The sequence below is a fragment of the Penaeus chinensis genome, chromosome 8, assembly GCF_019202785.1.
Source record: "Penaeus chinensis breed Huanghai No. 1 chromosome 8, ASM1920278v2, whole genome shotgun sequence".
Lineage (NCBI taxonomy): Eukaryota > Metazoa > Arthropoda > Malacostraca > Decapoda > Penaeidae > Penaeus > Penaeus chinensis.
In genome coordinates, this window is record NC_061826.1 from 178,106 (window position 1) to 204,400 (window position 26,295).

General features: G+C 45.8%; 1 protein-coding gene across 12 annotated transcripts in view; it reads right to left on the reverse strand.

Moving 5' to 3' along the window:
• The window catches only part of LOC125028165 (galactosylgalactosylxylosylprotein 3-beta-glucuronosyltransferase S-like), a 47,838-nt gene extending 30,269 nt beyond the window's left edge, over positions 1 to 17,569 (reverse strand). For 3 of the 12 annotated variants that reach the window (XM_047617543.1, XM_047617537.1, XM_047617534.1), the window contains exon 1: positions 10,189 to 10,415. Coding sequence is in view for 4 of the 12 variants with exons in the window: in XM_047617533.1 (XP_047473489.1) it covers positions 17,355 to 17,441 (87 nt within the window). In the remaining 8 variants the exon portion in view is untranslated. Of the gene's footprint in view, positions 1 to 10,039; positions 10,162 to 10,188; positions 10,416 to 17,354 lie in introns of those variants that run through there. The other 9 variants (XM_047617546.1, XM_047617540.1, XM_047617533.1 and 6 more) reach the window with 8 other exon arrangements.
• Positions 17,570 to 26,295: the final 8,726 nt, after the last annotated feature.

Sequence of the window (26,295 nt, forward strand, 5' to 3'; positions counted from 1 at the left end):
GAGTCGTGAATGCACAACCGAGGTATATAAAACTCTCTGTGACTTCGATGTTTTCACCACAAGCATGTACTGACTGCACAGGGTCTCCTAGTAGGCCCCCAAAATCCTGAATCTTGGTCTTGGTCCAGGAGACCTCTAGCCCCAATGGCTTTGCTTCATTGCTAAATGCATCAAGAGCCCCCACTAGGGTTTCCAGAGATTCAGATAGAATGGCAACATCATCAATAAAGTCAAGGTCTATAACCTTGATATTGCCCAGAGTTGCTCCACAGTGTGTGAGAGTACCTTGCCTCGTATACTGAGTAGTGTAATGCCTTGATGATTGCTGCAGTCCAACCGATCCTCTTACCCCTTCCAGAGAGGGATGACCACACCCATCAATAGGTCAGGGGGAATAGTACCAGTCTGCCAGACGGCAGACAGGACAGCATGCAAGCCCCATGCCATAGGTTCTCCACCAGCCTTTAACCCAATGCCGCCAGGGAAAATGAACAAAAAATGGGGAAAATGCTGTGCCTATTTTCTATATTTTTGGTGAAATGTCTGCCCATAGATAGCTCTGCTAGTGCTTAGCCACAAAGGAGTCAATTAGTAGACCTTGTGACCGTACCTGATTTGAATTGGCGGGAAAAATGTATTTTTTACTAGTGCTATGAATATCGATGGTGTTATTTTTGTTATAAACATTATAATTATTATAATGTTTTTTAACATTAGTAACAGCAAAATAAGATAATGGGCGAGACAGGAAGTACTCGTAACTGCCTCATTGGTGACTTAGTTCAAGTGTAGCCATCTATATGTAAAAACAATCAAACAAGTATTCACAGTGGGCATAGCATGTGTCTACAAGTCGTACCCGTCAGCTTGGAGATAACCCCCCTGACTTCAGTCAGGGAGGGTGGATCCTCGCTGATGGGTGGGTCTGGCAGAGGAATCTCAACTTTATCCCGCATCTAAGTTAATTGATACAACTGCTCAAAATACTTAGCCCAATGCACATGCACCCAATCAAAATCTGAGATTATCTAGCCACTTGCTGAGCAAACTGCAGTCGTCTGTGAGGAGGGCTTGGAGTTCAGCTTTCTCAGGGCTTGGTAGGCAGGACAAAGGTCATTTACTAGGAAATGGATTTTGACCTTCTCTGCAAGATTCCTGATAAACTGTTCCTTATCCCTTCTCAACAGTGACCTAGTCCTGTGCATCAGAGAACAGTACAAGTTGCGATCCCCTGACAATCGAGCCATATGACAAGCATCTGTGGCTTCCAGCATCTCCTGCGAGATGGAATTCTGTCTTGCTCTTGGGCGTTCACCAATGGATTCTTGGGCTGCATCAAGCGTTTCATGCTTGAAGGTGTCCCACAGAAGAACAAGGTCTGTCAGGCCCTCGAATGCTGTGAGACGACCAGAGATAGCCTCGACAAACCCCCGTGCACACTCATCCTCCCTCAATCTGTCCACATGAAACACCCTATCTGTTCATTGAGGCGATGGGGGGTTCTAAAGTGGACCCGGAGAGTAGCCACAACTAATCTATGATCAGTTCCACAGAAGTGCTAATGAGGATGTGGTCAATCTCCTTAGCCACACTACCCAGAATGCTGATACCAGGAGCCAGAAATCCTCAATTTCTGGGACCTAGCAAAGTCATGGAAAAGGAGGCTATACTCGCATCAGCTCCTGAGCCATGAGGACTGACAGACATCTTGTAGCCAGTTTGATCGCAGACGGATACCGCCTTGAAGTCACCAAGAACAATACGAATATCTTGCAGAGGATAGCTGTCAGTCACAGATACAAGTTTGGTGTAAAACATCTCTTTCACCTCAAGTTTATATACATCAGTAAGGGCATACACAGCAATAAGAGACATGAAGCCAAATGAAAATTTCAGTCTCAATACCATAATACACTCATCGAGTGACCTCTACTACCAAGGGTTGAAGTCTGCTGGAGAAGGCTATGGCTACTCCCTGGAGATGGTGGCCATCGCTACGGCCCTCTGTCAGGTCTTCTCACCTCCGAGAGAGCAGCCACCTAAACCCTCAGCTGCTTCAATTCCCTTGACAGTAGTGGTAACCAATCGCCCTGTTGCAAGGAATGGACGTTCCAAGCTCCCACCCTGACAGCCTGCCTGAGGTCTAACCTCAGGAATTCACTCTGGGTGGGTGCCACCTCTGCCACCCCTACCGACCCCACCCTTTGCATGCCTTCGTGTTTACAGCTGCCACCGCTGGCTAGCCTGGTGCAAAAAGGGAGTAGCTATGCATGACTCCCCTGCCACCTCATAGCCTCTCCATCTCCAACTTCAACCCTCAGTAGTAGAGGTCACTCCAGTTGATGAGCGTATTATGGTATTGAGACTGAAGCTTTCATTTGGCTTCATGTCTTTTATTGCTGTGTACACATAGATGTATATTAACTTGAGGTGAAACAGTTGTCCTCTGCGTGATATTCATATTGTTCTGGGTGACTTCAACAAGGTATCCAGGTGCGATCAAGCTGGCTATGAGATGTCTGTCGGTCCTCATAGGTCAGGTGCTGATGTTGGCAGCGTGAATAGTCTTTTTTCCGTAACTTAGGTAGGTTCCAGAAATTGAGGATTTCTGGCTCCTGGTATCAGCGTTCTGACCCACATCGTTGGACTTGGTACAGCGATACGGGTAATGTGGCCAAGAAGATCAACCATGTCGTTAGCACTCAATGGAGGATCCTCCAGAACTGCAGGGTGTATTGAAGTGCCAAGTTCTGTGGAACTGATCATAGTTCAGTTGTGGCTACTCTCTGGGTCCACTTTAGAACCCCCCCGTCAATTCCAATAAACACCCTAGGGTGCTTCATGTGGACAGATTGAGGGAGGATGAGTGTGCCCGGGGGTTTGCCGAGGCTACCTCAAAGCACTTGAGGGCCTGATGGACCCTGTTCTTCTGTAGGATACCTTCACGCGTGAAACACTTGATGCAGCTCAAGAATCCATTGGTGAACGCCCAAGACAGAATTCCATCTCGCAGGAGACACTGGAAGCTACAGATGCTTGTTAGGCAGCTCGATTGTCAGGGGATCGCAACTTGCACCGTTCTCTGGTGCACAGGACTAGGTCACTGTTGAGAAAAGATAAGAAATGGTTTATCTGGAATCTTGCAAAGAAGGTCGAAAGCCATTTCCTAGTAAATGACTTACGTTCTGCCTACCAAGCCCTGAGAAAGCTGAACTCCAAGCCCTCCTCACAGACGACTACAGTCCGCTCAGCAAGTGGCCAGATAATCTCAGATCCTGATGGGGTGCATTTGCATTGGGCTAAGTATTTTGAACAGTTGTATCAGGTTGATCCACGAACAGTTAACTTGGATGTGGGTAATGTTGAGATTCCTCTGCCAGACCCACCCATTAACAAGGATCCAAACTCCCTGACTGAAGTCAGGCTATATGATTTCCAAGCTGAAGAGTGGTAAAGCAGCAGGTGTTTGTGGCATCCTAGCTGAACTGTTAAAGGCTGGTGGAGAACCTATGGCAAGGGGCTTGCATGCTGTCCTGTCTGCCATCTGGCAGACTGGATTCATTCCCTGGAAGGGGGAAGAGGATCAGTGGAACTGTATCAACCACCGAGGCATTACACTACTCAGTATACAAGGCACGGTACTCATGCACATCCTACTGAGACATAAAAGAGACCACCTGCTGAGGTACTAGAGGCAGGAGCAATCTGGATTCACTCCTGGTAAGTCCACAATAGACTGTATCCTGGCGCCTCAAGTCATCATAGAGTGCTGTCATGAGTATGGACGTGGGCTGGTGCATTGTAAATCACTCTGGGAGATCCTCAGACTAAGAGGAATTCCAACAAGGATTGTTGGACTAATAGCAAACCTGTATACAGGCACTGAAAGTACTGTAAAGTGTGGTTGGGTCCTGTCAAGCTTCTTTCCTGTTAGTTCAGGTGCACAGGACCTGTTACTTGCACAATCCGCAATCGCCAACTTAGGCTATATGGCCACTTGGCTCGATTCATGCAGGATGTCCCTGCCCACCAGGTTGTCTCTGTTCGAGACAACCCTGGGTGGAGGAGGCCTGTGGGACGACAGAGGAAGTTGTGGCTTGGGCAGATCGATTAAACCTGTCGTGAGAAGCTAGAGATGGGCCAAGCACCATGAGGGACCCTTATAGGTGAAAGTGAAGGGTGGATATACACACACACACATATATGTTTTTGAATATATATCATATATCATTTATTTATTTATATATATATATATATATGTATATATGTGTGTGTGTGTGTGTATGTGTGTGTATACATATATATACATATATATACATATATATATGCATATATATACATATATATATATACATATGTGTGTGTGTGTGTGTTTGTGTGTGTGTGTGTGTGTGTGTGTGTGTGTGTGTGTGTGTGTGTGTGTGTGTGTGTGTGTGTGTGTGTGTGTGTGTGTGTGTGTGTGCATACATATATATGCATACATATATATGCATACATATATATGCATACATATATATGCAATATATGCAATATATAGATATATAGATATATATATGCAATATATATATGTGTGTGTATGTGTATGTGTGTGTGTGTGTGTGTGTGCGTGTGCGTGTGCGTGTGCGTGTGCGTGTGCGTGTGCCTGTGCGTGTGCGTGTGCTTGTGCCTGTGCGTGTGCGTGTGCGTGTGTGTGTGCGTGTGTGAGTATACATATATGTATACATATATGTATACATATATATATACATATGTGTATATATACATATACATGTCTACATGTATATATAAGCATATATATATCATCATCATCATTATGGAGCTAACGCCGGCAGGGGCTCATAGCCGCATCCACCCTCCGCTTCCACCTACGAGGATCCCTCATGGCGAGCCGCCAGGCAGGGGCCCGGCCCATCTCTAGTTCCTCACGACAGGTTTGATCGATTTGCCCAAGCCACGACCTTCTCGGTCGTCCCACAGGCCTCCTCCACCCAGGGTTGTCTCGGACAGAGACAACCTGATGGGCAGGATCATCCTGTGGGAGTCGAGCCAAGTGGCCATATAGCCTGAGTTGGCGATCACGGATTGTGCAAGTAACAGGTCCTGTACCGGACTCACGGTGCAGCCGTTGGTTGGACACATGGTCCCGCCAACTGTACCCCATGATCCGGCGCAAGGATCTGTTACAAAAGGCATCAAGACGAGATTCCAGAGCACAAGATAGTGTCCAAGTTTCACTACCATAGAGTAAAACTGGCAGTATCAGGGCCTTGAAAACACGTAACTTGGTCCTTCTGCACAGGTACCGACATCTCCAAATACTCTTGTCGAGAGATTTCATGACCCCTGCTGCCAGGCCAATCCGTCTACTGACTTCTTGGTCTGACAGCCCAGAGTCGTGAAATGCACTACCGAGGTATATAAAGCTCTTTGTGACTTCGATGTTTTCCCCGCAAGCACGTATCGACTGTACAGGGTCTCCTAGCAGGCCCCCAAAATCCTGGATCTTGGTCTTGGTCCAGGAGACCTCTAGCCCCAGGGGCTTCGCTTCATTGCTAAATGCATCAAGAGCCGCTACAAGGGTTTCCAGAGATTCAGAGAGTACGGCAACATCATCGGCAAAGTCAAGGTCTGTAACCTTGATATTGCCCAGAGTTGCTCCACAGTGACTTTGGACAGTAGCTCTACCCAGTATCCAATCCATGCAAGTGTTGAAAAGTGTTGGTGCAAGAACACAGCCTTGCCTCACCCCTGAACTAACAGGGAAGAAGCTCGACAGGCCCCCACCACACTTTACAGCACTTTCAGTGCCTGTATACAGGTTTGCTATTAGTCCAATAATCCTTATTGGAATTCCTCTTAGTCTCAGGATCTCCCAGAGAGATTCGCGATGCACCGTGTCAAACGCCTTCTTGAGATCGATGTAGGCTGCGAGCAGCCCACGTCCGAACTCACGACGGCGTTCTATAATGATTCGAAGCGCCAGGATGCGGTCTATTGTGGACTTACCAGGAGTGAAACCAGATTGCTCCGGTCTTTGGTGCCTCAACAGGTGGTCCCTGATACGTCTCAGTAAGATGTGTGCGAGTACCTTGCCTGGTACACTGAGCAGTGTAATGCCTCGGTGATTGCTGCAGTCCCACCGATCCCCTTTCCCCTTCCAGAGAGGGATGACCACACCCCTCAGCAGGTCAGGGGGAAAGGTACCAGTCTGCCAGATGGCAGACAGGACTGCATGCAAGCCCCTTGCCATAGGTTCTCCACCAGCCTTTAACAATTCGGCTGGGATGCCACAGACACCTGCTGCTTTACCACTCTTCAGCTTGGAGATCGCCCCCCTGATTTCGGTCAGGGAGGGTGGATCCTCGCTGATGGGTGGATCTGGCAGAGGAGTCTCAACATTACCCGCATCCATGTTAACTGTTGGTGGATCAACCTTATACAACTGCTCAAAATACTCAGCCCAACGCACACGCACCCCATCAGGATCTGAGATTATCTGGCCACTTGCTGAGCGGACTGCAGCCGTCTGTGAGGGGGGCTTGGAGTTCAGCTTTCTCAGAGCTTGGTAGGCAGGACGAAGGTCATTTACAAGGAAATGGCTTTCGACCTCCTCTGCAAGACTACTGATAAACTGTTCCTTATCCCTTCTCAACAGTGACCTAGTCCTGCGCACCAGAGAGCGGTGCAAAGTGCGATCCCCTGACAGTCGAGCCGCACGACAAGCATCTGTGGCTTCCAGCGTCTCCTGCGAGATGGAATTCTGTCTTGTTCTTGGGCGTTCACCAATGGATTCCTGAGCTGCATCAAGCGTTTCACGCTTGAAGGTATCCCACATAAGAACAGGGTCTGTCTGGCCCTCGAGTGCTGTGAGACGACCAGAGATAGCCTCGGCAAACCCCCGGGTACACTCGTCCTCCCTCAATCTGTCCAAATGAAACACCCTAGGGTGTTCATTTGGGCGACGGGGGGTTCTAAAGTGGACCCGGAGAGTAGCCACCACTATTCTATGGTCAGTTCCACAGAACTCAGCGCTTCGATATACCCTGCAGTTCTGGAGGATCCTCCATCGAGTGCTAACGAGGATGTGGTCGATCTCCTTGGCCACTCTTCCTGTATCGCTGTACCAAGTCCAGCGATGCGGGACAGAACGCTGATACCAGGAGCCAGAAATCCTCAATTTCTGGGACCTAGCAAAGTCACGGAAAAGGAGGCTATTCTCACTGCCAGCATCAGCTCCTGAGCCGTGAGGACCAACAGACATCTCGTAGCCAGCTCGATCACAGCCGGATACCGCATTGAAGTCGCCCAGCACAATACGAATATCTCGCCGAGGACATCTGTCTGCCACAGATGCAAGTTTGGCGTAAAACATCTCTTTCACCTCAAGTTTATATACATCCGTAGGAGCGTATACAGCAACAAGAGACATGAAGCCAAATGACAGCTTCAGTCTCAATACCATGATACGCTCATCGACTGGAGTGACCTCAACTACCAAGGGTTGAAGTCTGCTGGAGATGGCTATGGCTACTCCCTGGAGATGGTGGCCATCACTGCGGCCCGACCAGTAGTAGGTGTAGCCACCCTCACTAATCGTGCCACTGCCAGGTCTTCTCACCTCCGAGAGAGCAGCCACCTCAACTCTCAGCTGTTTCAATTCCCTCGATAGTAGTGGTAACCGATCGTCCTGTCGCAGGGAACGGATGTTCCAAGCCCCCACCCTGACAGTCCGCCTGAGGTCTAACCTCGGGCAGTCACTCCGGGTGGGCGCCACCTCTGCCACCCCTACCGACGCCGCCCCATGTAGAGGAGGTTGGCTGGCTGCAGGCCCCATAATCCACCTGCAGGGCTCCCTAGGGCTTTCCCCCACAAGCATCACGCCAGGCTGGCGGCCGCTGGGACCCAGCTGGGACTGGGGGTAACCCCCCCTCCTCACCCGAGTCCCAGCGGTCGCCAACCCAGAGGGACCCACAGCCCGCCGTACTTGCTGGGTAGGAGGGACTTTAGCCCTCCCCCCAGCGTCAACTTCTATATTAGACGTTGCCAGTGGTTATCTCGGGGGGGCCGACTGGCAAGGCCTGCCTCCCCACATATATATATATATATATATATATATATATATATATATATATATATATATATATATATATATATAAACAACTGTATGATACATACATACATATATGGTAGAAAAACCCACCATGTAAAACTAGATTTATTGAAAAATGAGACTACAGTTTCGGAATCAACCTGGATTCCGAAACTGTAGTCTCATTTTTCAATAAATCTAGTTTTACATGGTGGGTTTTTCTACCATAGTATCTACATGGTAGAGTGTTTTCTCCTTACATACATATATATATACATACAATTAAATACATACATATATATATATACATATATATAAATACATACATATACATATACATATACATATACATATATATATATATGCATTTATTTCTATGTTCCCATATTACTGCCATTCTCACTTTCTCTCATTCTCACTGCTGATTCTCCTGCTGATTGATTCCTTCGTGACTAAGCATTTGAGGAGCCATCCATGTCTAAACATAATTACTAAATTAAAATTGCAGTGAGCATGGCATGTTCCTGCATGCCATCCCATCGGCAGTAGGCCAATCTCATTTTTTTTCTGACAATCAAAAATGCTGTGTGCAGGACAATGCACATTCTCCAAGACCTCTAAACAAACTATGATATGAACAAAGCACACAGTTAGGCTTATCTAATATGACTAAAGCTGATCTTCCCTTTTCTTATGTTATCTTCTGTAAAGCAGACTGGGAACAAACCAAATCTTGATAAATTCACATGATTTTCCACTCATCACAAACCCCGAAAATTACCTCTACAGATCCCCAGGGTGCCACAGATTTCAGGTTAGTGAACCAATGCTCTAATCATTTGCCTGCTGTATTTTTTTGTTTTGTTTCATACTGCCATCCAAGCTTGCATATATCATTATTTGTTTCAATTATTCACACTGTACTAGTGAAAATTAAAATCTTTTGTTATTTTCCATCACAAACTCTTTTAATGAAAGTATTGATAGCTGTTTATGAAATGACTGCACCTTTCCCTATTACTCCAGCTACTCCTGGGAATCCACAAGCATTGCCGTAAAAACAAATAACATCCTAAACTGGGGCCTTCACGCCCACACCCACATCCCTATTGCTGCATTTCAACCACCAAACCCCTACCCAACTGTCATAGACTAACTCTCCGCACAGCATTTACTACAAAATATTTTCTTTATTTCTGACATCATTGTGTTGTTTTTCCTTTTCTTATGATAGTGTTATTGGATTTCATGTAAATCCATACATAAGTATCATGTGTTGGACAACTTTAATATCAACCAGCAAAATACCACAAATGAAAATGCCTTATTTTCTGTTGTTCTTTCCACTGCTAAGTTTACCTTGTGCCATACAGCTGTGTGGAACTCGATCTATACCTCTGTTGCTATCTTAATTGCTTTGCTTGTTTTTCCTATATGTAAATATTCACAAGGTACCTGCATATCTAGCAGTACCTGCATATCTAGCAGTAACTTGCATACCTTTTCATCTTGGTAAAGGCCAATAATGGTAAAAGTTTAACGAACACCAAATGCATCTGCCAATGACCTCCATGCTAATCAGCATAGCCTCCAGCAAAGGGTGAAAAAACCCACAACTTATATTCTGACTTGAGTGACCACAATCCTCAGTGACTGTGTTCTGCCGTGACTGACCCAACCTACCCTCTGGTGTCTCGCAATCCCACAAGGAAAAAACAAATCTGTCCACAATGGAAATTTGTTGGCCTTTGCCAGAGTGCCAAAAGAGCAGAGGTCATGGCAATCTTTGACAGTATCATTACTTTTGCAATTAAGAGCATGACCTTTCATCACTGAGTGTTACAAGTTTCCAGTGGATTTGGAGGAAGGCCATTACAATGACAAGAAAAAGTTCCATAGGAAGACCACTGGGGTCTTCTAAATACTCCCTTTTTTCCTTCTGCTCCTTACCTATTTCTTCTTCACTGCTTCACACCAAAATCACTATAATAAACTATTGACACGAACCACATATCACACAGAGCACATCACAAAAGCAGGCCGGTATGCCTCTTCCCTCAACCGAAGGCCCCCAAAGGTCAAATCACACGCTCACTAACCCTCCTCAGCGCCAAGCCCGAAACCACAACCAGTGCCTGAGGTACAGAGGACAAACGGAAGGAGACGAAATAACACCATATGACTGTCTTTGAGCTCCTCCTTCTTCCTATGCTGCGTGTCCTTGTTCCCTTCTCTCTTCGCTAATCCTTTCCCTCTCTCTATTTCCACGTCTTTTCCTTTTCTCCTTCCTCCTGATCCTATTTTCTTCTCACATTTGTTGTGGCGAGCGAGGATGGGGGGAGGGGGGTCTTCGCTATATTCCGGTTCTTCTTATGATAATCGCTCATCATTAGTAGCATCATTTTCATTATCACTATCATTATCATTATCATTATTTTATTATTGTTACTGCTATTATCATTTTCATTATCATTTCATCGTTATCATTATCACCATCGTTATCATTAGCAATATCACTATTACTATTACAATTACTATCATCAATATCACTATTACTAATACAATTACTACTATCATTATCATTATTATCATCGCTGTTTCTCCCTGGCTCTCCTTCCCTTACTCTCTCGCGCTTCTCCTTTTACTCGCATCTCTCTTTTCCTCAGATCCTCAAATCTTTATTATACGGTATGTCCTTTTTTCTGGTCCCGCTGGCTTTCTTCCTTCTTCACCGAGTTCCCCAATTCTGATCTCACAACTGCTCCTCATTTTTACTGACTTTTGAACATCAGTAAGAAATTCAAGCTAGTTAAAATAATTTTAAATAAGTTTGCCCTTCATTAAAAAAGGGTAGTTCACTGGTTTTCTTTATTTTGAGTTCATGATACGAGTAATGTGATTGACTTCATCTCCCTGTATTTGTCTGTTTGTCTGTCTGTTTGTCTGTTTGCCTGTCTGTCTGTCTGTCTGTCTGTCTGTCTGTCTGTCTGTCTGTCTGTCTGTCTGTCTGTCTCTCTGTCTGTCTGTCTCTGTCTCTGTCTCTGTTCTTTCTCTCTCTCTCTCTCTCTCTCTCTCTCTCTCTCTCTCTCTCTATATATATATATATATATATATATATATATATATATATACATACACGCACATACATACCTCTCTCTCTCTCTCTCTCCCCCTCTCTCTCCCTCTCTCTCTCTCTCTCTCTCTCTCTCTCCCCCTCTCTCTCCCTCTCTCTCTCTCTCTCTCTCTCTCTCTCTCTCTCTCTATATATATATATATATATATATATATATATATATAGGTATGTATGTGCGTATATATGTATGTATACGTATACATGTATGTATGCGTATGTTTGTATGTATATGTATGTATGCATGAATGTTTATAAATATAAATATCAATACAAACATAGATATAAATACAGATTATTATGCGCGCGCGCGCGAGCGTGTGTGTATGAGTGCATGCGTGCGAGCGGGCGTGTGTCGGTGTAGATTGATAGAGAGAGAGAGAGAGATTGATATATATATCACTCGTGGTCGAAACTCTGATGAGTAAACACCGTATCTATAACACAGAAGCAATAAAAACAAAGTTTTGTGCCACAAGAACTACCCTGGAGCCCGGGACCTCTCGTCTCGCTAGACATTGTTGTTTCTGAGTTTTAAAGTTACTCAAGTAAAGTAAAATCCTGTAATTATAGAACCTTTATTGTGCTTTGCCAGCACCTTCAGTGCTTTTGTTTTTGCAGGTGACAGGAGGATACAGTAGGCGTAGTCAGCACCCCACCTCAGACCCGCAGCTCTCTTCTGACCCCTGGGTAGGGAACCCCAGTAGTCTGGGGCGTCATTTGGGCGCACTTTTTCTTTGGTCCTGAATTATTTTCCTCATAATGTGACTTTCCTGAGCCTACCGGAGTTTCCTCGTGAACTCCCGTATTCGCTTGGGGGGTGGGCATTGAATTCCCGTCCTTCGCCTAGGCAAGTTCGGCGGTAAGGAAGTGTCCCACACATAACTCGATTCCTCTGTGGTACTGGAGAACGCAACCAGGCTTCCACTTGGGGGGGGGGGGGGGTAGAGGACGGAAAACTGCCTTACTCTCTTAGCTATTGCTGTTAGGTTGATAACAAAAGTTAAGAGGTTTTTGTCCCTTCAGGACTACGTTTTTGAGACAAGGGGTCGGACCTTATCCTATACCCAGGATGAGTGAAACCCCGGCTATCCCTTCTCCTCCTCAAGGAGGAGGGGCGACTAATGACCCTTCTATGACTAATCTGATGACGAACAATGGAATCCCCACTAATGACAAGATGAGAAGACCACTTTTCAAAAACCCCACCCAGAATGCAAGGTTCGCGAATGTAAAATACGTGAATGAAAATCAGTCGCTTATGAACGTGAACCCCTTTATCATCAAAAAGGTCCTTGATGGTCAAGTGGACGGCGATTTTGATTTTGTAAAAAAAATGCGAGATGGAAGCCTCCTTGTTAAAGTACAATATAACTCCCAGATTAAGGATTTACTTAAGCTGACGCAAATTCATGATCTTCGAGTTAAAGTAACTATTCCTATTGGCCCAAATACCTGTAAAGGAGTAATCTTTCACAGGGATTTGAGGACGATGGAAGAAAGTGAAATTCTCGAGAGCATGAAGGACCAAGACGTAGTGGACGTTCATTGTATGACCAAGAAGGACGGGAATGTGCGAACGAAAACTGGACTGTGTTTTTTTACCTTTGCTTTGAATAAAATCCCTGAGTATGTCAATGTCGGTTATGAACGTGTTCAAGTAAGCCCTTATGTCCAAAAGCCAATGCATTGTAATAGATGCCAAACATTCGGATACACCTCATTAAAATGTAATGATAAAGACTCAAGTAAATTTGTTTGCCGTAAATGTGCTGAAGCTCATGACACCATCACATGTACTAGCCAGATTTTAAAATGTGCTAACTGTGGAGGTCCCCATCAATCAGGATCTGCTGAGTGCAGCATCATGAATAAGGACACTGAGACATTAGCATATATGAGAAAGCATGAAGTTAGTTATACTGAAGCTAAGAGGAAAGTGGAAAGTTTGTCACGCAAACCTGATACTTCCTATGCTGCAGCAGTAACTAACAACACCCCTAGTTCAAGTGATATCAATCAGCAGCTCGCAGCTAAGGATAAAGAAATTGCATCAACCCAGCATAAACATCATAAGGAGGATGATACCGAATCACAGTCCGGAGCGCACCTCCCCGTCAGGGGAGGTGACGAGGTCGTATCGCTCAGGAACTACCATTTATGTCGGAAGGATCGTGAGGGTAGGGGTGGAGGCGGAGTCGCCATGTACATCCACCAAAGCCTCCCTTTTACAGAAGTGACTATTGATTCTACTTTGGAGTTTGTCGCATACAAAGTAAAAATTAATGGCACGTATCTGGCTATATGTTCAGTTTATTGTCCACCTGATAATGTGATAATCTATGATGAGCTCTTTGCTCTTCAGGAACGTCTGCCACAAAAAAAAGGATTTTTAGGTGATTTTAGGTGCTCACCATACGTTATGGGGTGCCCTACGGGTGAGCAAGTAATTTAAGTTGATTAACGAATCTGATTTAATCCTTCTGAACGATGGTAGTCCCACGCGGGTGGACGATAATACCGGTAATTTGAGCTTTATTGACTTATCACTGGTCTCTTCATCAATAGCAGTCAAGTGCCTGTGGCACACCATTGAAGACTCGTTGGGAAGCGATCCCTTTCCTATTTTGATTGAATATTCATGCGACACAGTGAGAACGCCTTCAGCACCCAAATTTAACGTAAAGAGAGCAGACTAGGTCGCCTTCACAAGGAGCGTCAAGCTCGAACTTGTTGGAGAAACCATTGATGATAAGGTAAACAATATTCAGAATTCGATTATAGAAGCAGCTTTCCTATCCATTTCTAAAACTTCGACAGATAGCGTTAAGCATAGAGTTCCATGGTGGACACCAGATTGCCGCAGGGCGTTGTGCCGACGCAATAGGCCTACAGGCTTTTCAAAAATAACATCACAAATGAGAACTTTTGAAATTACAAACAAGCAAGAGCTAGGGCTCGTAGAGTAATTAGACAAGCAAAAAGAGACTCCTGGCGAAGCTCTGTCTCAACAATTAACAGCAATACAAAAACATCAGAGGTTTGGTTCACTATCAATAAAATCAATAGGAAAAGAACATCTTTAAAAATTAACAACATCATTGAAGAGGGTAACAATTTGGATTCACCTAGAGACATTTCTAATGCACTCGCCAGGCAGTTCTCTCATACAAGCAGCACAGCAAACTACCATCACGCATTCCTGCCCATCAAGGAAGCGGCTGCACCTATTCACTTTGCCACAGGAGATGACTTTGATTACAATAAAGACCTTACAATAGATGAGCTTGTCCGAGCCCTAGAAGCCTGTAGAGGAACATCCCCAGGTCCCGATGAGATTCGATATGAGATGATGAAGCATCTTAATCATGATGACATGATTAAGTTGCTAGAAGTGTACAATGAAATTTGGAAAAGCCACACTTTTCCAAACTCATGGCACTTCGCCCACATCATTCCCATATTGAAAGTAGGGGTAATCCCGACCAATTGCGTTGACAAGTTGCTTATGCAAGGTCATGGAAAGAATTGTTAATTGTTAATAGGCTATTGCATTTTTTCAAATTCCAGTAATTTGCTAGTTGACGAGCAGTGCGGTTTACGAAAGGGACGCAAAACTCTCTAGTAAAGCTGGACAGTCATATTCAAGAGGCAATTGCCAATTTTTTTTTTTTTCAGTATTTTTAAATATAGAAAAAGCCTACGACATGCCATGGCGATATGGCCTACCCAGAAAACTTTATGCTTTTGGATTACGTGGAAACTTGCCTTGTTTTATTCAAAATTTAATTTCTGACAGAACGTTTGCTGTCAAATTATTTTCTGACAATGTCACTTTTTCGGACATTTTTGTCCAGGCAAACGTGGTCCCACAAGGAAGTGTCTTATCACCAACATTATTTCTATGTATGATAAATGACATCTTACAGCTCCTCCTCGGAATCTTAAATACGCACTGTACGCTGATGATTGTGCATTATGGCATTCCAGCAATAATGCAGAATTCTCAGCAAATCGCATCCAATTGGCACTGGATATGATTCATAACTGGGGCCTCCAATGGGGTTTTAAGTTTTCCACTAGAAAGAGTATTGGGGTATCTTTTTCACGTAGGAGGAAGCCCAACATCAGGCTAACTCTAGACAACCACCCAATGCCTATTCAAAATTCTGCTAAATTTCTTGGGCTACTTTTTGATAGTAGACTCAATTGGAAAGACCACATTGGTCAGTTAAAGAATAAATGTCAAAGAGCACTAAATTTATTAAAGTACATTTCTGGTAATAAATGGGGATCTGATAGACAGTCTTTGCTAATGGTACGAGTTTGAAAGGTTTGGATGCTTGTTTGCGAGTGTGTGTTGGATCCCTAAAATGTACTCGGATCGAGCGTCTTGAGGTTGTGGTTTAAGGTAAACACACGGTAGTCAATTTTACTCTTTATTACAGCGGGTGTGTTGCGGTCAGAGTCCAGCCGATGAGTGTGTGTTACTGCTTGATTCCGCGGCTTAAATGGGCCAGGCACGATGTTTACTCGCTGGTCAGATCCGGAGAGCTAAGCGATGATTGGCGGTAATCGGCGGGGACCTAAGTCGCCAAACGCAATGGTCAGGTCCTACGGTGTGCCGAAGCTTGTCGCGAGTTGGAGTACCTCCCCTCCGACTCAGACGCGGCCAGTTAGCACTGACCTATGCCGCAAAGGTGGCTCGAGACCCAAGCCACCCTAATGGCAATGGAGGCATTAGGCCCTTTACCACGAGACTTCACGACCTCGTCGATAAAGTCGGTATAGATCTCTCTACCATCGATACCCTGGTTCATTCAAATATAGCGCCATGGGAAACCCCCAACTTTTCTATCATGGAAGCCTGGCTTCCATCAGCCAAGGCCATGGCGCCGGAGGTGGAGGTACGCTAGAGGTTAAGAGAGATCCTTATTAATCATCTCCCTTTTTTCATATATATACCGACGGCTTTAAGACAGATCAGTGTGTGGGTGCGGGTGAATGTGAATGTGAACTAAAGTTTAGACTGCCAAATCATACATAGATCTTTCTTGCTGAACTCTTTGATATTGACAAAGCCATTGATTTTGCACTATCGACGACCCACGATAGAATAGTTATTTTTTCCGATTCATTAAGTTCACTTTAAAGCTATTAAATCCTTAGAAACCACTATCAATGAATTGCTGGGTAATATCATTCGTAAGTTATATGGTGCCAACAAATCAATCAAGCTAATATGGGTACCAGGCCACTCTGGTATCCATGGCAATGTACAGGCTGACAAATTAGCCGGGTCAACTGGCGATCTGGACACTATCATAGTTCGTACAGATCTCAGGTGTTTTGTGTCCCTTATAAAAGCAAAAATATATCTCCATAACAAAAAATAAAGAATTCATATTAAACATACTATCAAATGATGAAAAAATCATAAGTAAAGTAATCACTTTTTTAAGGGAGACAAAACTTTATGACCTTATATAGATTGATAGAATAAATAGGATCCTTTGGCTTAAAAACCTTGGCCACATGCCGCTGGTTGATAGCCAAGAAATCCAACAAAGAAAGAAGAAATATATATATATATATATATATATATATATATATATATATATATGCCTGCCGCGATGATCCAGTGGTTAGGGCACTGGACTCCGACCCTCGTGGTCCCGAGTTTAATTCCCCGTCGCGGCGGTCGTAAAAACGACATATCGCCTTGAGAAGTCAAACGCAAATGCCGTGGCACTACCGCGGTGGAATGAATGGCTGTATAAAAAAAAAAAAAAAAAAAAAAAAAAAAAAAAAAATATATATATATATACATATATATATATATAGAGAGAGAGAGAGAGAGAGAGAGAGAAAAGAAACTTTCTCTATCTATCTATCTCTATCTCTATCTCTATCTTTATATATCTATCTATCTATCTATCTACCTCTCTCTCTCTCTCTCTCTCGCTCTCTCTCTCTCTCTCTCTCTCTCTCTCTCTCTCTCTCTCTCTCTCTCTCTCTCTCTCTCTCTCTCTCTCTCTCTCTCTCTCTCTCTCTCTCTCTCTCTCTCTCTCTCTCTCTCTCTCTCTCTCTCTCTCTCTCTCTCTCTCGTAACAAGTACTGAAGAAATCCACTCACTATAGCAAAAGATGGCGATCTCATTCTCTTACTGGTAAGGTAGTGTCTTGAGCCGGTATACAATCGGTTTTCAACTGAAGCAATCATGGTACACTCTGATATTACTTCTGTTTCTTCCCTTTTGTTAAGTATATAATTGATTCGTTTGAAACTCAATCTACAGTAAAAAATAATAATAACAATAACATGAATAGGGAAAGGCTTTCACAATATATGCTCGCTTCAATGGATATGAGCGTACTGACAGTGTAACTGATAAGATGAATGATAAGAATATGCTATCTATAGGCTGAGTCTGAGGGTTGCCCCAGAGTACTGTTTATGCTTGATATAAACTGATATTATTAACTACATCGATGAAAAATATACAGGCGCATTCACATATGCACGCACAAACACACACACGTGTGTGTGTGTGTGTGTTTGTGTATGTAAGTATGTATGTATGTGTGTAATGTATGTATGTATGTATGTATGTATGTATGTATGTGTGTGTGTGTGTGTGTATGTGTGTGTGTGTATGTGTGTGTGTGTGTGTTTGTGTGTGTGTGTGTGTGTGTATGTTTGTGTTTGTATGTAATGTATGTATGTATGTATGTATGTATGTATGTATGTATGTATGTATGTATGTATGTATGTATGTATGAATGAATGGATGTAATATCAGCGGTAGTATTTAGACTCTTAAAGTTCCAGGAAAGTAAAAAAGGTACACATATACATAAAGATTTACATAACATTATATGTGCACACAGTTTCATACATTTTATTACCACTTCCAAAGTTACAATTTTTACACTTCTGCCCAGATGATCATAATTTGTGTACTACCTCGCTGGGCACTCTTGAGAGATGGATATTGAAGATGCCAAAAACTTAATTATTTATTTAATAAAATGGTTGCTTATATTTATAGAGTATTTTAATCAAAACGTTATCGGCACGTCCGTTAGATCTGCTACACTATGGTCATTAGCGGCGTATTAAAAATATAGTGATAGCGTGAGGCTTGAGGGTAAAGCCCTCAGGTAAGGAAGTGTTCTATGACATCAAAGGTCATATGGCAGAGTAGCGAAAGGGATTATGAATGAGTTAATGATTAGGGTGAAGTTACAGGTTGAACAGAACTAGAGAGTAGTATGGTTGTAAAAAGGGTAGAGAGGGGGAGCTGATGGGGCATATCATAAGGTAAAGATTAAAAAAAGGAAGGAGTTACGGGAGTAGGAAGCATTATGATAAAGTATTGTGGAGAAATTGGTAAAATGAGTTTAACGATTTGGATAAGTGAACAGAACAAGGGGATGAGGACCAAGATAGGGGTGATCCCCTACATTGGGCCCTAGTCCCCATCTCCTAAGCCCCCCACGACACCAACTAGCAAGGGATAAACGTAGTCACAAATTGGCTGAGGGTTGATGGCTAAATTTTTCTTGATTATCAAACAATAATTTAAAATGCAGTAGTCTTAACCATTAATATCAGATGTGTCTCCACCTGCCTACCTCCTCCAGATAGTGTTTTAAAAAGAAAAGAAAAAAAATTATTCTGACGAAACTCGAACTAATGAAAACATAATCGTAATTGCGTATTTTGTTTATCGAATTATGTGCACATTTACTAAATGAATTACATATATTATAATAAACAAGTATATACATTGTAAAACAGACTTGGGTCGCGGTCATGTCTAGAGGTGTACGATTGGGGTCGCCTGAAAAAAAGTTGGGAACTGTCCTAAGGGAGCTATGAGCACAGTATTCCCTTGGTTAATAGTCTAGTCCCTGCCCCTTATGGGGATCCGGAGGGATAGACTGTTTAATATTTCAGGCTCACTATCATCATCATCATTTGGGAGCTAACGCCGGCAGGGGCGCATAGCAGCATCCACCCTTTGCTTCCACCTACGAGGGTCCCTCATAATGAGCCGCCAGGCAGGGGCCCGGCCCATCTCTAGTTCCTCACGACAGGTTAGATCAATCTGCCCAAGCCACGACCTTCTCGGTCGTCCCACAGGCCTCCTCCACCCAGGGACAGAGACAACCTGATGGGCAGTGTCATCCTGTGGTAATCGAGCCAAGTGGCTGTATAGCCTGAATTGGCAATCACGAATTGTGCAAATAACAGGCCCTGTACCGGTCTCACGGTGCAGCCGTTGGTTGGACACATGGTCCCGCCAACTGTACCCCATGATTCGGTGCAAGGATCTGTTACAAAAGGCATCAAGACGAGATTCCAGAGCACCAGAAAGCGTCCAAGTTTCACTACCACATAGTAAAACTGGCAGTATCAAGGCCTTGAAAACACGTAGCTTGGTCCTTCTGCACAGGTACCAGCATCTCCACATAATTCTTGTCGAGATAATTCATGACCCCTGCTGCCAGGCCAATCCGTCTACTAACTTCCAGGTCTGACAACCCAGAGTCGTGAAATGCACTACCGAGGTATATAAAACTCTCTGTGACTTTTCACCACAAGCACATACCGACTGCACAGGGTTTCCTAGTAGGCCCCCAAAATCCTGGATCTTGGTCTTGGTCCAAGAGACCTCTAGCCCCAGGGGCTTCGCTTATTGCTAAATGCATCAAGAGCCCCCACTAGGGTTTCCGGAGATTCAGATAGAATGGCAACATCATCAGCAAAGTCAAGGTCTATAACCTTGATATTGCCCAGAGTTGCTCCACAGTGACTTTGGACAGTAGCTCTACCCAGTATCCAATCCATACAAGTGTTGAAAAGTGTTGGTGCAAGAACACAGCCTTGCCTCACGCCTGAACTAACAGGGAAGACGCTCGACAAGCCCCCACCACACTTTACAGCACTTTCAGTGCCTGTATACAGGCTTGCTATTAATCCAACAATCCTTGTTGGAATTCCTTTCACCCTCAAGATCTCCCAGAGTGATTCGCGATGCACCGAATCAAACGCCTTCTTGAGGTTGGGCTCACGACGGCGCTCTACATTGATTCGAAGCGCCAGGATGCGGTCTATTGTGGACTTACCAGGAGTGAATCCAGATTGCTCCGGTCTTTGGTGCCTCAGCAGGTGGTCTCTGATACGTCTCAATAGGATGTGCGCGAGTGCCTTTCCTGGTACACTGAGTAGTGCAATGACTCGGTGATTGCTGCAGTCTCACCGATCCCCTTTCCCCTTCCAGACAGGGATGATCACACCCCTCAGCAAGTCAGGGGGAATTTTACCAGTCTGCCAGATAGTAGACAGGACTGCATGCAAGCCCCTTGTCATGGGTTCTCCACCAGCCTTTAACAGTTCAGCTGGGATGCCACAAACACCTGCTGCTTTACCACTCCTCACCTTGGAGATCGCCCTCCTGACTTCAGTCAGGGAGGGTGGATCCTCTCTGATGGGTTGGTCTAGCAGAGGAATCTCAACATTGCCCGCATCCATGTTAACTGTTAGTGGATCAACCTGATACAACTGCTCAACACACACGCACCCCATCAGGATCTGAGATTATCTGGCCACTTGCTGAGTGGACTGCAGTCGTCTGTGAGGAGGGCTTGGAGTTCAGCTTTCTCAGGGTTTGGTAGGCAGGACGAAAGTCATATACTAAGAAATGGCTTTCGACCTCCTCTGCAAGATTACTGATGAACTGTTCCTTATCCCTTCTCAACAGTGACCTAGTCCTGTGCACCAGAGAATGGTGCAAGTTGCGATCCACACGACAAGCATCTGTGGCTTCCAGTGTCTCCTGCGAGATGTAATTCTGTCTTGCTCTTGGGAGTTCACCAATGGATTCTTGAGCTGCGTCAAGCGTTTCACGGTTGAAGATATCCCACTGAAAAACAGGGTCTGTCAGGCCCTCGAGTGCTGTGAGAGATAGAGATAGCCTCGGCAAACCCCTGGGCACGCTCGTCCTCCTCCAATCTGTCCAAATGAAACACCCTAGGGTGTTCATTTGGGCGACGGGGGTTCTAAAGTGGACCCGGAGAGTAGCCACAACTAATCTATGATCAGTTCCACAGAACTTGACGCTTCGATACACCCTGTAGTACTGGAGGATCCTCCACCAAGTGCTAATGAGGATGTGGTCGATCTCCTTGGCCACACTACCCGTATCGCTGTACCAAGTCCAACGATGCGGGTCAGAACGCTGATACCAGGAGCCAGAAATCCTCAATTTCTGGGACCTAGCAAAGTCACGGAAAAGGAGGCTATTCTCGCTGCCAGCATCAGCTTCTGAGCCATAAGGACCAACAGACATCTCATAACCAGCACGATCGCAGCCGGATATCACATCGAAGTCACCCAGAACAATACGAATATCTCGCCGAGGACAACTGTCTGCCACAGATGCAAGTTTGACGTAAAACATCTCTTTCACCTCAAGTTTATATACATTCATAGGAGCGTATACAGCAATAAGGGACATGAAGCCAAGTGAAAGCTCCAGTCTCAATACCATAATACGCTCATCGACTAGAGTGACCTTTACTACCGAGGGTTGAAGTCTGCCTAATGGGTGGGTGCTTCATGCTCGAGATGATGTGAAGCGATGGTGTGGTAGCCTAGCTAGCGTTAAGTGCTTGCTTGCATGCCTTCCCGCTTTCAGCTGCCACCGCTGGCTAGCCTGGTGCGAAAAAGGGAGCAGCTATGCATAAGACTCCCCTGCCAGCTCATAGCCTCTCCATCATCAAGACTTCTACAGTGCTCCCTCGTGGCCACCCATGGAAACTAGGTACCTTGCGGTCCTAGGCTGAACTGTGGAGGCTCTTGGAGCAGCAGGAGGCCCTAAAGGTACGGAGCTATGGCCCACCGGCGTGTGGATACGTCCTGGCTTCGTACTAACTCCTGTCCCCCGCGCCCCCTGGGGTTAATGGGCGGCTGTGGGGAGGCAGGCCTTGCCAGTCGGCCCCCCTGAGATAACCACTGGCAACGACCAATGTAGATGTTGACGCTGGGGGGAGGGCTAAAGTCCCTCCTACCCAGCAAGTACGGCGGGCTGTGGGTCCCTCTGGGTTGGCGACCGCTGGGACTCGGGTGGGGAGGGGGGGTTACCCCCATTCCCAGCTGGGTCCCAGTGGCCGCCAGCCTGGCGTGATGCTTGTGGGGGAAAGCCCCAGGGAGCCCTGCAGGTGGATTATGGGGCCTGCAGCCAGCCAACCTCCTCTATATGGGGCGGCGTCGGTAGGGGTGGCAGAGGTGACGCCCACCCGGAGTGACTGCCCGAGGTAAGACCTCAGGCGGACTGTCAGAGTGGGGGCTTGGAACATCCGTTCCCTGCGACAGGACGATCGGTTACCACAACTATCGAGGGAATTGAAACAGCTGAGAGTTGAGTTGGCTGCTCTCTCGGAGGTGAGAAGACCTGGCAGTGCCACGATTAGTGTGGGTGGCTACACCTACTACTGGTCGGGCCGCAGAGATGGCCACCATCTCCAGGGAGTAGCCATAGCCATCTCCAGCAGACTTCAACCCTTGGTAGTTGAGGTCACTCCAGTCGATGAGCGTATCATGGTATTGAGACTGAAGCTTTCATTTGGCTTCATGTCTCTTGTTGCTGTATACGCTCCTACGGATGTATATAAACTTGAGGTGAAAGAGATGTTTTACGCCAAACTTGCATCTCTGGCAGACAGATGTCCTCGGCGAGATATTCGTATTGTTCTGGGCGACTTCAATGCGGTATTCGGCTGTGATCGAGCTGGCTACGAGATGTCTGTCGGTCCTCATGGCTCAGGAGCTGATGCTGGCAGCGAGAATAGCCTCCTTTTCCGTGACTTTGCTAGGTCCCAGAAATTGAGGATTTCTGGCTCCTGGTATCAGCGTTCTGACCCGCATCGCTGGACTTGGTACAGCGATACAGGAAGAGTGGCCAAGGAGATCGACCACATCCTCATTAGCACTCGATGGAGGATCCTCCAGAACTGCAGGGTATATCTGTGGAACTGATCATAGAATAGTAGTGGCTACTCTCCGGGTCCACTTTAGAACCCCCCGTCGCCCAAATGAACACCCTAGGGTGTTTAATTTGGACAGATTGAGGGAGGACGAGTGTACCCGGGGGTTTGCAGAGGCTATCTCTGGTCGTCTCACAGCACTCGAGGGCCAGACAGACCCTGTTCTTATGTGGGATACCTTCAAGCGTGAAACGCTTGATGCAGCTCAGGAATCCATTGGTGAACGCCCAAGAACAAGACAGAATTCCATCTCGCAGGAGACGATGGAAGCCACAGATGCTTGTCGTGCGGCTCGACTGTCAGGGGATCGCACCTTGCACCGCTCTCTGGTGCGCAGCACTAGGTCACTGTTGAGAAGGGATAAGGAACAGTTTATCAGTAGTCTTGCAGAGGAGGTCGAAAGCCATTTCCTTGTAAATGACCTTCGTCCTGCCTACCAAGCTCTGAGAAAGCTGAACTCCAAGTCCCCCTCACAGACGACTGCAGTTTGCTCAGCAAGTGGCCAGATAATCTCAGATCCTTATGGGGTGCGTGTGCGTTGGGCTGAGTATTTTGAGCAGTTGTATAAGGTTGATCCACCAACAGTTAACATGGATGCGGGTAATGTTGAGACTCCTCTGCCAGATCCACTCATCAGCGAGGATCCACCCTCCCTGACCGAAATCAGGGGGGCGATCTCCAAGCTGAAGAGTGGTAAAGCAGCAGGTGTCTGTGGCATCCCAGCCGAATTGTTAAAGGCTGGTGGAGAACCTATGGCAAGGGGCTTGCATGCAGTCCTGTCTGCCATCTGGCAGACTGGTACCTTTCCCCCTGACCTGCTGAGGGGTGTGGTCATCCCTCTCTGGAAGGGGAAAGGGGATCGGTGGGACTGCAGCAATCACCGAGGCATTACACTACTCAGTGTACCAGGCAAGGTACTTGCACACATCTTACTGAGACGTATCAGGGACCACCTGTTGAGGCACCAAAGACCGGAGCAATCTGGTTTCACTCCTGGTAAGTCCACAATAGACCGCATCCTGGCGCTTCGAATCATTATAGAGCGCCGTCGTAAGTTCGGACGTGGGCTGCTCGCATCCTACATCGATCACAAGAAGGCGTTTGACACGGTGCATCGCGAATCTCTCTGGGAGATCCTGAGACTAAGAGGAATTCCAATAAGGATTATTGGACTAATAGCAAACCTGTATACAGGCACTGAAAGTGCTGTAAAGTGTGGTGGGGGCCTGTCGAGCTTCTTCCCTGTTAGTTCAGGTGTGAGGCAAGGCTGTGTTGTTGCACCAACACTTTTCAACACTTGCATGGATTGGATACTGGGTTGAGCTACTGTCCAAAGTCATTGTGGAGCAACTCTGGACAATATCAAGGTTACAGACCTTGACTTTGCCGATGATGTTGCCGTACTCTCTGAATCTCTGGAAACCCTTGTGGCGGCTCTTGATGCATTTAGCAATGAAGCGAAGCCCCTGGGGCTAGAAGTCTCCTGGACCAAGACCAAGATCCAGGATTTTGGGGGCCTGCTAGGAGACCCTGTACAGTCGATACGTGCTTGCGGTAAAAACATCGAAGTCACAAAGAGCTTTATATACCTCGGTAGTGCATTTCACGACTCTGGGCTGTCAGACCAAGGAGTCAGTAGACGGATTGGCCTGGCAGCAGGGGTCATGAAATCTCTCGACAAGAGTATTTGGAGATGTCGGTATCTGTGCAGAAGGACCAAGTTACGTGTTTTCAAGGTCCTGATACTCCCAGTTTTACTCTATGGTAGTGAAACTTGGACATTATCTTGTGCTCTGGAATCTCGTCTTGATGCCTTTTGTAACAGATCCTTGCGCCGGATCATGGGGTAACGTTGGCGGGACCATGTGTCCAACCAACGGCTGCACCGTGAGACCGGTACAGGACCTGTTACTTGCACAATTCGTGATCGCCAACTCAGGCTATATGGCCACTTGGCTCGACTCCCACAGGATGACACTGCCCATCAGGTTGTCTCTGTCCGAGCCAACCCTGGGTGGAGGAGGCCTGTGGGACGACCGAGAAGGTCGTGGCTTGGGCAGATAGATCAAACCTGTCGTGAGGAACTAGAGATGGGCCGGGCCCCTGCCTGGCGGCTCGCCATGAGGGATCCTCGTAGGTGGAAGCGGAGGGTGGATGCGGCTATGCGCCCCTGCCGGCGTTAGCTCCAAAATGATGATGATGATGATTCTCTCCTACACCTACCTCTCTCTTTGCTCCTTGGGCATCTCTTTTTTTCCTCTCCTCCTAATACCTTTATTTCTCAGATCTCTCCACCCAACTCCCCTCTTGAAAATATTGAGGACAATCAATCTTATTGAACATGACACGTGAGAACGATCCTCTCCCTCATCCACATTTAAATCTCTACACTCATTCCCTCTACATTAAAAATAACTGCCAACATCCATCCAAACCCCTTCTTTTCCCATTATCCCATCCTCTTCCTGGACCCTTCCCCTTGTAATGTTCTTCCTGATACTTCACCTTCCCATTCCTTTGTCTCCTTCCCCAAGTTCTTTAACTTCTCCAATACCCATTTCCATTCTTATTACCTGCCTAATACGTCATGACTTCTGTAATGTTCCTCTTTCTTCATCAGGCACATTGACACCATCCATGTGATCCTTTGTCTTTAACCTCCTTTCCACTTTTACTAATCCCCGCCTTACTCCATTTGCTACCCCTCAACACCCTTTTAAGGGGACCGTCCCTGATAAAATGCCGATTTTCACTTTTTGTTGAATAATAGAAAATGGTCTTACAGAAATTTGGTAGGATGAAAGAGTATTTTATTACGCATCTTTATACTACATTTTATTTAATTTGACCGAAGGGAATCGTAGGCACAACGAAAAATCGATTTTTTAAAGTTAGGTTAACTCTAGCCTTCTCACGTCCCAGAGTTGTCATTCAATTTTCTATATTACTTTTGCTGAGAAAACCTCTAGGTTGTAATGAGCACAAGGGATGTGAAGTTAGAATGACCCAACATATCGTCTAGA